This window comes from Rhinatrema bivittatum, chromosome 5, assembly GCF_901001135.1.
Source record: "Rhinatrema bivittatum chromosome 5, aRhiBiv1.1, whole genome shotgun sequence".
NCBI classification, from domain to species: domain Eukaryota; kingdom Metazoa; phylum Chordata; class Amphibia; order Gymnophiona; family Rhinatrematidae; genus Rhinatrema; species Rhinatrema bivittatum.
In genome coordinates this window covers 217,764,516-217,780,255 of record NC_042619.1, presented here as the reverse complement: position 1 = coordinate 217,780,255, position 15,740 = coordinate 217,764,516, and the positions used below count along the sequence as shown (strand labels likewise).

General features: G+C 46.8%; 1 protein-coding gene across 1 annotated transcript in view; it reads left to right on the top strand.

Moving 5' to 3' along the window:
* Positions 1 to 15,740, top strand: part of TSPAN7 (tetraspanin 7) — a 171,777-nt gene that overhangs the window by 143,340 nt on the left and 12,697 nt on the right. The window contains exons 5-6 of the mRNA XM_029603191.1: positions 15,130 to 15,285; positions 15,497 to 15,580. Coding sequence (XP_029459051.1) covers positions 15,130 to 15,285; positions 15,497 to 15,580 — 240 coding nt within the window. The remainder of the gene's footprint in view (positions 1 to 15,129; positions 15,286 to 15,496; positions 15,581 to 15,740) is intronic.

Sequence of the window (15,740 nt, the reverse complement as noted above, 5' to 3'; positions counted from 1 at the left end):
GAGGTGTCATCACACACTTCGCTTTGTCGTGGGGCAGTGTGTAACCACAGACTCTGGCACGAGGTACTTTATCCTCGCTGTAGCGTGGGATTCTATACAGGGCCAGTGCTAGCTCTTTTTTTTTTATGTGAAAAATTACTGTGCTGGCCCCCCCATTTGTTCATTGTTCTGGGCCCCTCAAAGCCAAGCCAGATCCTGCAATCTATATTTTTTTAAAACTGACATGCCCCCCATCCCAGAACCCATGGATCGGGAAGGTTGAGGTACCCTAAGTAAACCTTCAGCCTTGCACAGACGCCACCCCTCCCACACACACACACATTCCCACACACACTATGCATTTATAACAAATTTTATATGAAAAAGCATTCAAAAGTACAGTGAGGCAAAAATATCACATTTATTTAATGAGTTTTATATACAGTCATTCGGAAACGTCAAAATAATGCCATCATAATACCTTACAAAATAAGGTTACAGGGATAAGGGGGGTTAAACAAGGGATGTAAAGTACAAACTGTTAAGCATAGGGGATAACATGTGTAAGGATTTAGTTCAGTTTTTTATTACATTTCTTATTTATGATGTGATGAATTTCATTTATTCATGAGGTTGGATTGGAGGGTGATGATGTGTTATTGTTATGTTATGATGATGCATATTATATTTACATCCACTTATTGTGGTGCAAACCAGTAAACTCTGAAAACTTGCAACTCCTATGGAATTAGACTTTTCTAATGCATGTTGGGTGTGAGCATAACATGCCATACTGAGTCAGACCAAGGGTCCATCAAGCCCAGCATCCTGTTTCAAACAGTGGCCAATCCAGGCCATAAGAACCGGGCAAGTACCCAAACACTAAGGGCCAGATTTTTAAAAAGTATGCATGCGCGTACTTTTGTTTGTGCAACTGGCACAAACAAAAATACGCCGGATTTTAAAAGATATGAGTGTAGCTGCACGTATCTTTTAAAATCTGGGGTCGGTGCGCACAAGGCTGCGCAAAATTGGCAGCCTGCGTGTGCAGAGCCGCTCAGCCTGCCTCCGTTCCCTCCGAGGCCGCTCCAAAATCGGAGCGGCCTTGGAGGGAAATTTCCTTCCACCTACCCCCACCTTCCCCACCCCCTACCTTTGTTGTACAAGTTATGCCTGCCTGAGGCAAGCGTAACTTGTGCGCGCCAGCTTGCCATCCCCCGGCACAGGTCGCAGTGCCGGAGGACTCGGGACCGCCCCCCGGACACACACCCTCCCGCCCCTTTTAAGAAGCCCCGGGACTTGTGCGCGCATCCTGGGGCTTTGCGCGCACCGGTAGCCTATGCAAAATAGGCGCACAGGGCTTTTACAATCTACCCCTAAGTCTATTCCATGTTACTGTTGCTAGTAATAGCAGTGGCTATTTTCTAAGTCAACTTAATAGCAGGTAATGGACTTCTCCTCCAAGAACTTATCCAATCCTTTTTTAAACACAACTACACTACCTGCACTAACCACATCCCCTGGCAACAAATTCCAGAGTTTAATTGTGCGTTGAGTGAAGAACTTTCTCAGATTAGTTTTAAATGTGCCACATGCTAACTTCATGGAGTGCCCCCTAGTCTTTCTATTATCCGAAAGAGTAAATAACCGATTCACATTTACCCATTCTAGACCTCTCATGATTTTAAACACCTCTATCATAACCCCCCTCAGCCGTCTCTTCTCCAAGCTGAAAAGTCCTAACCTCTTTAGTCTTTCCTCATAGGGGAGCTATTTCATCCCCTTTATCATTTTGGTCGCCCTTCTCTGTACCTTCTCCATTGCAACTATATCTTTTTTGAGATGCGACCAGAATTGTACACAGTATTCAAGGTGTGGTCTCACCATGGAGCGATAGAGGCATTATGACATTTTCCATTTTATTCACCATTCCCTTTCTAATAATTCCCAACATTCTGCTTGCTTTTTTGACTGCCGCAGCCCACTGAACAGATTTCAATGTGTTATCCACTATGACACCTAGATCTTTCTTGGGTGATAGCTCCTAATATGGAACCCAGCATTGTGCAACTATAGCATGGGTTATTTTTTCCCTATATGCATCACCTTGCACTTATCCACATTAAATTTCTTCTGCCATTTGGATGCCCAATTTTCCAGACTCACAAGGTCTTCTTGCAATTTATTACAATCTGCTTGTGATTTAATTACTCTGAACAATTTTTTCATCTGCAAATTTGATTACCTCACTCATCGTATTTCTCTCCAGATCATTAATAAATATATTAAAGTACGGGTCCCAATACAGATCCCTGAGGCACTCCACCGTTTACCCTTTTCCACTGAGAAAATTGTCCATTTAATCCTACTCTGTTTCCTGTCTTTTAGCCAGTTTGTAATCTATGAAAGGACATCACCACATATACCTTGACTTTTTGCTTTCCTAGAAGCCTCTCATGAGGAACTTTGTCAAACGCCTTGTGAAAATCCAAATACACATCTTCCTATTCACCTTTTACATGTTTAACTCCTTCAAAAAAGAGAAGTAGATTTGTGAGGCAAGACTTTCCTTGGGTAAAGCCGTGCTGACTTTGTTCCATTAAACCATGTCTTTCTATATGTTCTGTGATTTTGATGTTTAGAACACTTTCCACTATTTTTCCTGCACTGAAGTCAGGCTAACCGGTCTGTAGCTTCCCGGATAGCCCCTGGAACCCTTTTTAAATATTGGGGTTACATTGGCCACCTTCCAGTCTTCAGGTACAATGGATGATAGGTTACATGGCCCTTAAAGCCATGAATAAATAATTACCATAACAATTTAGTGAAGGTCCCATACCAAAACAACCCTAACAATCTTATCTATGAAAAGGCAACACTGCACATAGTACACTGGGCCCTAGAATATCAACATGCTTATTAGGAAACCAGGCTACTATAGATCCTTACACAAAAATTACTTGCCTCACCTCAGTCACATGCAGAACAGAGATCCTGACTAATACAAAATAGAGATCAGAAAGTATCAACAAACTGTGCTGAGAAGAACTGAACTGGAACCCACAACTAGCCAGCCTCTATATGCAGAGCCACAATGGAAAAACAAACATTACCATTCTTCATAAAACATTTTAAATAAAATCAAGACATATAAAACATAGGTCATTCATAAAACGAATATTTCAAAACAGTTAATAGAATATTCAAAATTTCCCAAACAAAATATTTCAAACCATCTGAATAAAAAAAGCCAATAACTAAAAAAAAACAAAACATTCTATTCCCCCCTCCCCCCCCAAATTTTTTTTTTTTTTTGAAAGAGCAGAATCAAATTACACCCAATAATTAAAACTTTTAAGGATTATAAAATCTTCTTCTGTTCTCCATACCTGGGATCTTCTCATTTCCAGTCACCCTGAAATTGACATACACTGACACATTCATTCTGTCATGTGCTGGGGAAGTGGACCGATAGGGGTCAGTACTTCCAGAGGTGTGGCAGATGAGTCAATGATATTTTTAAGAAGCTGGCAATCCTGCCACATCTCATAACCCTACCATCTGCTTCTCACCCTCCCCCCCCCCCCCCCCAAGTATTTGCACTCTGGGGAAGTGGGAGATGGGTGAGTGGTAAGGGTCTGTGCATGGTGCTCTTTCAGGGCCAGTGCAAGGGTATTAGGCATTCAGTGAACCTTATGCCCTTGTGCTCCCCCATTTACCCAGCTCTCATCAAACAATTAAAATTATGCATGAATAACAGATTTTACATAAAAAGGACATTCAAAGTACAGTCTTCTGACTTAAAAATATCTTACAATATTACATGCAATGCTGTGATGCCAATGAGGAAACTTTGCAAAAGACATTTGGAGCCCATATGATATTAGATCTATAGTAAAGTGCATTGGGTTTGGGCTTAGCCCTCAAAAATCCATGAATAAACTGAACTACAATTACAATATAGTAAATCTGATACCAAAACTGCACCAACTGCCAGCACTCAATGAAAATCCTACATGTGAAAATGCAACATTGCAAGTATTACACCAAGCTCTAAAATACCAATACATCCCCATTTAAAAAAAAAAAAAAAAAAACCAGAACAAGACAGGCTGTTTATAGATCCCTGCACTGAAACTATATAATAGAATACCTCACTTCCATTACACACCAGAACGCAGATAGACCATAAAGTATAAATAGAAATGTGCACACAATCACTGAATTGAAAATGGCTAGTAGCCAGACTCTTAAAATTTTCAAAGCTCCTAAAACCAATAAAATTATGTAAATAGCAGACACATGAAATAACATCAATAAATAAAACCAAGGATGATAAAATGTCCAGCTTTTCATACCAGGGATTTTTTGTTATTTCCAGTCACTCTAAAATTGACCTGGAGTATGGGGGGGGGGGGGGGGGGGCTACACAAACTTTCACTCATACACACTTAACACACATTCATTCTCATCCACTTGCTCATGCACTCATGTTCACTCTCACATGTTTACACACATGCATACTCACCCAATCCCTTTTGTTCCCTTTCCTTCCTTCTCTCCCCTCACACTCACTCACCACCTTTACATTCATCCCCTCTTTCCCTTGCACCCTCCTCTCTCCTTCCATGCCATTTTCACTCACACCTCCACTTCCACTCCACCCACCAGGTCTTTTGTTTTGGTTTTTTTTTCTGTCTGTGGGTTGTGGTAACCCTGTGGGCACGTCATTGCTTTGCTCCTAGGACAATCGGGATGGTAGTCCTCAAAAGTGGGTGACATCATCCGATGGAGCCCAGCACAGAAAACTTCTCAGTTTCTAGAAGCTTTGCCCAGCATGCCACTATCTGCACGTCCACACAAGGTCCCCCTTCAGTCTTCCTTTTCCGCGGTGCAGTTGCCTCGGTTTATGGAGCTCCACTCTTTTTTTTTTTTTCTTGTGTTCTCGAAAGTATCATGTTTTTCCCATTTTGTCATCATTGGGTCCCCCTTCGCAGTCAGTGCCGCCTCAGCATGGTAGGTTAAATTGCTATTTTTGCTCCTTGCAGTCTATTCCCAACACCTCGCCTCATGATGACAGTGGCTCATTGACTGCATGCCAGGTAGCTTTTATGGCGTCTGCTTTCGTCAGTGTCCCCAGTGCCCACACTGTCCATCATGGATCCGCATGAGGTCTGTATCCTCTGCCTTGGGGGCCTCACACAACATCCGTGGGTATGTGATCAGATGAACCCCCCCCCCCCCCCCCAAAGGCCGTCGAGCACATCTTGATAAGATGGAGAAGCTTTTTGGTTCTTCCAAGTCTGCTCCATCCACACCGGTTGGACCCCTCTACACCAAGAGGTTGTGGGGAGCCCCTGGATATGCTCCCTTTCACTGTTCCCCTCTCCACTTCTTCAAAGGATTGCGGGGACGCAATGATCATCCTCCATGATCTCATCAGTGTCCCGACCATCAGGGACCAGGCCGAGCACTGTGGGTTATCCCGCAAGCATCGCCAGTGGTCGCCAACTGCGCATGGCTCCAGTTCAATGCAGTACTGGTGGTGGCCATACTGCCACCGAAGCAACCCCAGCCATCAGAGGCTCCATCCTCTGATGCTCCTGTGAGTCCCAGGTGTTCCCCACCAATGTCAGTGCCGGCACCACGCCACTTCAGAGACTTAAGGAATAGCAGGTTGATGCCTTGTCCCCCTCCCTCATTCCTAGCCTCACCTGACTTCAGGAGGAGCTGGACTACAGGGTTCAGACCGTGGTGCTCAGGGCGCTTCAGAGCGTTCAGCTGCCCGTGCCACCGGCCCCCATACCGGTGACAAAGCCTCTGCCTTCGATCCTAGCACCCCTGCTGGAGCTTCTGGATGTCCTTTTAGGCATCCTATTGACGCAACTGAGGGGCCTTCAATGCCCCCCCCACCAAAGTGGTCCCGATCATCAGTCCTCCTGAGGAAGATGCAGCCGGTGTCTTATTCCTGAGGCCTCTGTTCCCCGAACCCTTACTGGGTCCCTGCAGCCCCCTTGATGCCAGGGGAGCTGTTGATTCCCACGGTGCCCTCAAGACTTTTGAAGCCATCAGAGCCCAGGGTTCACATCCCACACGGGCCTTACCCGTGCTGTGCTGGCCCTAGTGAGAAGGAAGGGCCTTACGACCCTTGGGGGGGATGACTCCACTGAGTCTTCCTCTGACTATTCCAGCCCTCCTTGCCTGAGGAAAAATGTCAGTTGCCCCTGAGGATCTGTCCTTCGTGGGGTTTGTCAGGGCCATGGCCAAGGCTATCCCCTTCCAATTGCTCGCAGAGGAGGATGCAAGTCACAAGATGCTGGAAGTACTCCAGTTCGTTGATGCTCCTAAGGAGATCATGGCAGTTCCCATCCACAACATCTTCAAGGACAACCTCCTTCAGATGTGGGAGCTCCCAATCTCTATTTCCCTTGTCAGTAGGAAGGCAGATGCCACCTATTTGCAGCAAGCCATGGGGTTCGAGAAGCAGCACCTCCCCCACCATTTGGTCATAGAGTCCGCCTTGAAAAAGGCCAACACTCCTGTACCCACACTTCTGCCCCCCTCCTGGGGCGAGAACATAGGGAGCTTAATGCCTTGGCAGGAAAGTCTTCCAGGGTGCTTTGCTGGTCGCCTGTATTACCACATGACTCAGTGCAACCAAAACCTAAGAACATAAGAAAATGCCATACTGGGTCAGACCAAGGGTCCATCAAGCCCAGCATCCTGTTTCCAACAGTGGCCAATCCAGGCCATAAGAACCTGGCAAGTACCCAAAAACTAAGTCTATTCCATGTAACCATTGCTAATGGCAGTGGCTATTCTCTAAGTGAACTTAATAGCAGGTAATGGACTTCTCCTCCAAGAACTTATCCAATCCTTTTTTAAACACAGCTATACTAACTGCACGAACCACATTCTCTGGCAACAAATTCCAGAGTTTAATTGTGCGTTGAGTAAAAAAGAACTTTCTCAGATTAGTTTTAAATGTGCCCCATGCTAACTTCATGGAGTGCCCCCTAGTCTTTCTACTATCCGAAAGAGTAAATAACCGATTCACATCTACCCGTTCTAGACCTCTCATGATTTTAAACACCTCTATCATATCCCCCCTCAGTCGTCTCTTCTCCAAGCTGAAAAGTCCTAACCTCTTTAGTCTTTCCTCATAGGGGAGTTGTTCCATTCCCCTTATCATTTTGGTAGCCCTTCTCTGTACCTTCTCCATCGCAATTATATCTTTTTTGAGATGCGGCGACCTCTGGAAGCGAGTCCAGGATCTCGCAGAGGGTCTGCCTCAGCAGCAACAGGAGGCACTGTCAGCCATCGTCCTGCTGGGTTTAGAGGCTGGCAAGCATGAGGTGTGGTCCACCAATGATGTCTTCGAGACAGTGGCCCACATCACCACAGTGGGTATTGGTGTCCATAGGATGGCCTGGCTTAAAGCTTCTGACCTCCGCCCAGAGGTACAGGAGAAGCTAGCTGACCTACCCTGCACAGGTGACAACCTCTTTGGGGATAAGGTCCAGGATGCGATAGCGCAATTGAAGGACTACCATGACACTCTTCAACAGCTCTTCGCTAGTGCTTCCGATGCCCCATCCTCTGCTAGGAAATCCTTCAGGCCGGGACACCCAAAACCTTTCTATATGCAGAGGAAGCATTATCCTCTGGGCTCGCATGCCACACACTAGCAGCAAGCACCTAGGCCTCATCCGGTGCCCTAGCTACAGGGTTTTGACTGGTGGCAAGGGAGCACAAGTCAGTCAAGAGTACCCCTGACGGATCCCCCAGTGGGAGGCAGGCTCTTTGGCTCTGCCCATCGCTGGGAAGATGTCAGTTCGGACCGATGGGTCCTTACCATAATCAGTCAGGGATACCTTCTCAACTTCAGTCAGCTCCCAGGGACCTCTCCCCACATGTCCATCAAGGGGTTCATCCGCCCAGCAGGTCATACTTCAATCGGGAATTCTCTGTCCTTGTAGCAGGCACGGTAGAGCTGGTCCCTTGTCCCAGCAGGGCCAAGGGTTCTATTCAAGGTATTTCCTAATTCTGAAAAGGAACGGCAGTTTACGCCCCATCCTCAACCTCAGGGAGTTGAACAATTTTTCTCTCAAGAAAAAAGTTCAAGATAGTGTCTCTGGGTACGCCGATTACCCTCCTCAAAAGAGGAGACTGGCTCTGCTCCCTTGATCTGAAGGAAGCTTATGCTCACAGCCATTTTCCCCAGCCATAGAAAATACCTCCACTTCGTGATGAGGAAGGCTCACTATCAGTACGAGGTGCTGCCTTTTGGGTTGGCCTCAGCCATCTGCGTCTTCATCAAATGCCTGGTGGTGGTGGCTGCAGATCTCAGGCGTTGTGCGGTGCATGTCTTCCCGTACCTAGACAACTGGGTAATCAAGAAAGATACCCATGCAGGGTCGCTAAGTGCTCTAGCCCTGACAGTGCGGGTTCTACAATCCTTGGGGTTCATGATCAATTACCCAAAGTCTCATCTCTGCCCTTCTCCTCAGCTGGACTTCATAGGTACCAGAATGGACATGGTGCAGGTGAAGGCATTTTTACTATGCGATCGGGCTCTTGCCCTAGCCTCACTGACCACCATCCACATCAGCCGGCAGATGACTGCCCATCTTTTGTTCAGTTTGCTGGGCCACATGGCTGCTTCCGTCCATGTTAGCCCTCTCGCCTGTTTGTGCATGCGGAGGGCTCCAATGGATCTTGCCATCACAGTGGTGACAGGCCCCTCAGGACCTTGAGACTTGCGTTGCAGTCATGGAACCTCTGCAAGCATCTCTGTCCTGATAGGAACACCTCTCCAATTTGGAAGGGAATCCCCCACTCCAATCTGCTGCTGCTCCTCAAGTAATCCTCGCTGCCGATGCCTCTCCTCAGGGCTGAGGAGCTCATGTGGATAGCCTCCACACACAGGGTCTCTGGACTGCTCACAAAGCCCGCTGTCAAACCTTCTGGAGCTTCAGGCGATCTGTTGTGTCCTATGGGCGTTCAGAGATTGGTTGGTTGTCGCACAAAGCAGTCCTGATCCAGATGAACAATCAAGTGGCAATGTGGTATATCAACAAAGCTGTGAGGCATGGGCTCGTTCCTTCTCTGTCAGGAGGCGGTGCAGGTATAGACCTGAGCCCTGTCAAAGGGGATGTCGTTGCATGCAATGTACCTGCCTGGGACTCTGAACGTGCTGGCGGACTGACTGAGTCGCTCCTTCCAGCCGCATGAATGGTCTCTCAACTCAGAGGTAGCGACCAAACTGTTTTGTCGGGACACCAGACGTGGATCTCTTCATCTCCCCATGCAATCACAAGGTGAGCAAGTTCTGCTCCCTGTCATTAGGGACAGGCATCTAGCATGCGATGCCTTCTCCCTCCACTGGAGAAGTCTGCTGTATGCATACCCTCCTACCACTCCTCCTGAAGACCCTGCTGAAGCTTCAACAGGACAGAGGGAACATGATCCTTTTGCCTTTTTTGGCCCTGACATTCCTGGTTCCCTCTACTGTCGGGGCCATCTGGTTGGGAACCACACCCCAATCTGATAAGAACATTAGAAATTGCCATGCTGGATCAGACCAAGGGTCCATCAAGCCCAGCATCCTGTTTCCAACAGAGGCCAAACCAAGCCACAAGAACCTAGCAGTTACCCAAACACTAAGAAGATCCCAAGCTACTGATGCAATTAATAGCAGTGGCTATTCGCTAAGTAAATTTGATTAATAGCTGTCAATGGACTTCTCCTCCAAGATCTTATCCAAACCTTTTTTGGACCCAGCTACACTTAACTGCACTAACCATGTCCTCTGGCAACAAATTCCAGAGCTTTATTGTGCATTGAGTGAAAGAATTTTCTCAGATTAGTCTTAAATGTGCTACTTGCTAACTTCATGGAATGCCCCCTAGTCCTTCTATTATTCGAAAGTGTAAATAAGTTACATGTACTCTTTCAAGACCTCTCATGATCTTAAAGACATCTATCATATCCCCCCTCAGCCATCGCTTCTCCAAGCTGAACAGCCCTAACCTCTTCAGCCTTTCCTCATAGGGGAGCTGTTCCATCCCCTTTATCTTGGTTGCCCTTCTCTGTACCTTCTCCATCTCAACTATCTTTTTTGAGATGCGGTGACCAGAACTGTACACAGTATTCAAGGTGCGGTCTCACCATGGAGCGATATAGAGGCATTATGACATTTTCCGTTTTATTAACCATTCCCTTTCTAATAATTCCTAACATTGTTTGCTTTTTTGACTGCTGCAGCACACTGAGCCAACAATTTTAAAGTATTATCCACTATGATGCCTAGATCTTTTTCCTGGGTGGTAGCTCCTAATATGGAACCTAACATCGTGTAACTATAGCATGGGTTATTTTTCCCTATATGCAACACCTTGCACTTGTCCACATTAAATTTCATCTGTGATTTGGATGCCCAATCTTCCAGTCTCACAAGGTCCTCCTGCAATGTATCACAGTCTGCTTGTGATTTAACTACTCTGAATAATTTGGTATCATCCACAAATTTGATAACCTCACTCGTCGTATTCCTTTCTAGATCATTTATAAATATATTGAAAAGCACCGGTCCAAGTACAGATCCCTGAGGCACTCCACTGTTTACCCTTTTCCACTGAGAAAACTGTCCATTTAATCCTACTCTCTGTTTCCTGTCTTTTAACCAGTTTGTAATCCACGAAAGGACATCGCCTCCTATCCCATGACTTTTTAGTTTTCTTAGAAGCCTCTCATGAGGGACTTTGTCAAACGCCTTCTGAAAATCCAAATACACTACATCTACCGGTTCACCTTTATCCGCATGTTTATTAACCCCTTCAAAAAAATGAAGCAGATTTGTTAGGCAAGACTTCCCTTGGGTAAATCCATGCTGCCTGTGTCCCATTAAATCATGTCTTTCTATATGCTCTACGATTTTGATCTTGAGAATAGTTTCCACTATTTTTCCCGGCACTGAAGTCAGGCTCACTGGTCTATAGTTACCCGGATCGCCCCTGGAGTCCGTTTTACCCATCTTCTTTCCTAGGCCTCATTCCCGCCCGGGGAATAGGCTCTTCATACCCTGGACTGCAAGATGGCCTTGGCTTTCTATCTAGATCGCACAGCCAGTTGCAGGCAGTCCACTCAGCTCTTTATGTCCTTCGCTACAAACAGGTTAGGAGTGGCAGTGAGTAAACCGATCTTATCAAACTGGCTGGCGGATTGCATTGCCTTCTGCTATGTGCAAGCTGGCCTTCTGCTGGCTGGCAGAGTTAAAGCTCACTCTGTGCGGGCTATGGCGACGTCGCTGGCTCCTCTGCGAGCAGTTCCCATCGAAATTTGCCAGGCTGCAACATGGAGTGCTCTTCACACGTTTGCGGCCCACTACTGCTTGGACAAGGATGGGCATCCAGAACAGGGCCTTTGGTCAATCCGTCCTGCGCAATCTGTTTCAGACCTGAACCCAACTCTTCTGGCCTAATAACCTTGGTGGGAGACAGGCAGCCCCCTTGCTGATTTTTCAGCACTGCTGTTTTGCCCGTTGGCATCTTGTTCGATAACTGTTGGTCTCTTCTGCTAATGGGGACAGCCTGGAGCATGGTACTCACTTGCTTGTGAGGGCTACCATCTTGCTTGTCCTGGGAGAAAGCACAGTTGCTTACCTGTAACAGGTGTTCTCCTAGGACAGCAGGATGTTAGCCCTCAGGAATCCTGCCTGCCTCTCCACAGAGTTGGGGGTCTCCTTCCGGTTTGTTTTATTTTTTTGCTCATATTTTTTCTATGTTATGAGACTGAAGGGGGACCCCGCATGGACGCGAGATAGTGGCATGCTGGTCAAAGCTTCTAGAAACTTTGACAAAAGATCTCCATGCCGGGCTCCATTGGATGATGCCTCATACTTGTGAGGACCAACATCCTGTTGTCCTAGGAGAACACCTGTTACAGGCAAGCAACTGTGCTTTCTGCCTGTAGGGTGTGGAATGCCCACTGTTATGTCATAATTTCAGCTGCTGCCATTGTAGTCTTCCCACGGGGCCTGGCCCTGGCTCCCCCCCATGATTACATCATAAACCCGTACTGCCACTGTCTCTGTCTTCCTGCTCGCAGGCTGGGATCCCTGCAGGTATCATAAATATGGGCCACTGCCGAGGTTTTCATCCTGCCCGCAGGGTTTGGGAGCCCTGCGAACACATCAGAAATGGCCTGTTGCTCCGTGCAAATGCACAACTGGTCACGCTGGGCCTGATTCTACCCACAGGCACAGCGCATGGGATCATAATTGTGCTGCCATCACCAGGATGGGATACCAATGCATGAGTACCACTCAGCAGGGTGCTTGTTCCTCCAGTTGACCTCTGCCGTCTGGGCATCTGTGTGCTTTTCCCTCTGGGTGGGGACTGTAGGCTGTGTTCTGCAGCCACAGAACTGACCTGGGACTGCGTTCCTGAGGGGACTAGACATCCGGAGAGTGGTTTGGGAGTCCTCTTTTCTTTCAACAGAGGAATGTCTTTCAAATTCTCCCATGTCCAAAACCCACTTTTTGTGAGGAAGGTGCCCCTGAAGCTCTGTTCCTGGCAAGTTTTTCTCTGAACCAGGGCCTCTATTCTTTGAATCGTGTGTCTCCTTGGAGGCCGGGGAACGGCAGTGGCGGTTGTTGGACCATTTTTCACTGGGGCACCTCCATGGATTATGGTGAAGACCCACCCCCATTAGATGCTGGCTGCCTGTTGGGGGGAGGGGTGGGGGGGTTGGCTGGCCGCTTCAGCACCTCAGCAATTGGTGTTTGTGCCTCATCTCTCCTTTGGGGAGTTGAAAGGTCTTTTGGGGTCAGGAGGCCCCAGTCCCATTGCTCTTTCCCCTCTGGAAGGGGAGATTTGACAGGGTTCTAGGACAACTCTTGAGTTCCCTTCTGGATACCCAAATGTGCATCCCTTTGAGGGGCATACCGCTTTTCTCCATTCCCAGAGAAGGGATGGCACTGCTGACTGGCACCAGCCCTGAGAACCAGTTGAGGGGAGCGCTCTCTCTCAGTTGCTCTAAGACTAAGTAAAAGCAGTAAAGAAGTTTTCACTGACTATTAGTCTATTAGTTAGCCTATTAGTTAGTCCTGCACAATGAAGTAAAATGTGCAGCCAAAGCCGCACATTTTACTCTCAGAAATTAACACCTGCCCAAAGGCAGGCGTTAATTTTAGCCGGCACCGGGAAAGTGTACAGAAAAGCAGAAACTGCTTTTCTGTACACCCTCCGACTTAATATCATAGCGATATTAAGTCTGAGGCACCAAAAATTAAAAAAAAAATCTGCCCGGAAAACGGACGCTCAGTTTTGCCGGCATCCATTTTCCAAACCTGTGGCTGTCAGCGGGTTCGACAACCGCCGGTAAAATTGAGCGTCTGCTGTCAAAGCTGCTGACAGCTGCTTCTGCCGATAAGGAGGTGCTAGGGATGCGCTAGTGTCCCTAGCGCCTTATTAGTGCGGGCCCTCATTTGCCTATAGAATCGCGCTCCCAGGAGAGTGGCCTGGGTGCGCTTTGGGAGAGTGGGCACTCGTCTCAGAGCGCCAGCTCTCCTGCGCATTTTACTGAATCGGCCCGATTCTTAGTTACACCAGTGGGAAGTGACTTGGGTTGAGTGTGAAGGACAAACCGGAAATCTAAAGGGGCTACCAAAGCTTTGTCACCCTCTATATTGATATAATCAGACTTACTATACACTTGGTCTCGAATTATTCACAATAAACTTATTAAATTATATTCTACTAGATCTGGCAAAGCCAGTCCCCCCTGTTCCCAGTTTTGTTTTAAGCAGGTGAGTGACATGCGTGGGTTTTTTCCCCTGCCAGATAAATTTAGAAAGTAGGGAGTTGAAAGTGTTAAGATCCCTATGTGCCAGGCACAGAGGAAGAGTTTGTATTACATAGAGCCACTTGGGGAACAATGCCATCTTATATAAATTTACCCCCCCCCCCCCCCCCCGAGTAAGGGGGTAAGCCTTCCAGAGGTGACGTTTATCTTTAGTGTAGTTCAATAATCAGTTCATGTTAAGCTCATAGAATTCAGTAAGGTCGGTGGACAAGAAGATTCCTAAATATTTAAACTGTCCATCTGCCCATTTTAACGGGAAATTATTGCCCCAGCTGGATGTCAGAGGGCAGATAAACTAGAGCCTCAGACTTGTCAAGTTTGAGCCCTGAGATTTTCCAAAATTGTTCAAAATGATTAAGTAAGGTTTAAAGAGGAGGGCGGCGATGTTAGGAAGACTAGGATGTCATCCGCAAAGGCTGCATATTTAAAATGGTAGTTTCCCAGTTGGATTCCAGCTATGGACTCCTCATATTGCATAGTGCGCAGAAAAGTTTCTAAGAACAAACAGGGACAAAGGGGCAGCCTTGCCATGTACCCCTTTTCGATAGTGAATCGATCAGAATGAGCTCTGTTAGCTATCACGTATGCTTGCAGGTTGGAATAAAGCAGTCTCACTGCATCTCCAAAAGAGCCTTCCAGACCCAGTATCTTCATAACTGCAAATAGATAATCCCACTCTACCCTATCAAATACCTTTTCTGCATCGAAACTAACCGCCAAGAAAGGCTCCTGATTTTGTCGGCAGTGAGACATAGCTGACATCAGCCGGACATTGGTGAGGGCGTGTCTTCCACGCACAAAACCCACCAGACCTGGGCTGATAAATTTAGGTAAAAGGACCAATCTGTCTGCCCAAATTTTAGCAAAAAGTTTTTGATCAAAATTCAATAACGATATGGGTGTGTAGGAGGCCGGTGACATAGGATCCTTACCCTTCTTAGGAAGAACTGGTCACCTCAAGCTAAAGAACTATTACGGAAAGAATATTTATTGTATTGAGGGATACAATGCGATGTGGCATATGTACTAGCATCTCTCTTCTGCCTGACTTCAGGTTTTCTTTGTTATTGACATGCTGTTCCCATTTGTGTATTAGTGGTATGTGAAACACCTCACATGGATACCCAAAGAACTCATCTGTTAGTAATGGTGTTGCTGCAAGCCATTATTGTATTTCCTAAGCTTTCAATTAAAAAAAAAATCAAATATTGCCTTGTCAGTGCATTTCAAGCATTGTGCTACTACCTGTTCTGTAACTCCTCCTCCTGTTTTCTCTTACTGCAGCTGAAATGTTGTGGCGTCCAGAGCTACACCAACTGGACCTCCAGTGTTTACTGGACTGAGCATGGCTTCCCTCACAGCTGCTGTGTTAACGCCAGCGACTGCCTCCCCCAGGACATCCATAACATGACTGTTGCGGCCACTAAAGTCTACCACAAGGTGTGTTCACTGTGCTCCAACTTCTGCCTGGCCTTGGCAGGGGAAACAGTAAACCACAACTACCAATTTTTATCCATAAGTCAAAAGAACCAGCAAACTCCCAAAATGTTTATCCAACCCAGTCCCGAGTCTATCCAGAAAGGGGGTTGCTGTCCATGCTAAGTAAAAGCAGTAAAGGAGTTTTCACGGACTCGAATTCTTGGTTTTTCAGGGATGCTATGAGCTGGTGACAAGTTTTATGGAGACAAACATGGGGATCATCGCTGGAGTTGCTTTTGGAATTGCATTCTCACAGGTATTGCACCCTTGCTGCTGAAGCCACTGATACTTCCCACATGTCAGCATGAATGCATGATTCAGAAGCCCATTTGCATCACTGGAAGTGCAGCTCTCTGAACTACATGTCCCATATTGCTTAAATCTAAGCACCTTCACCAGTAAATAGTCCATGCAGA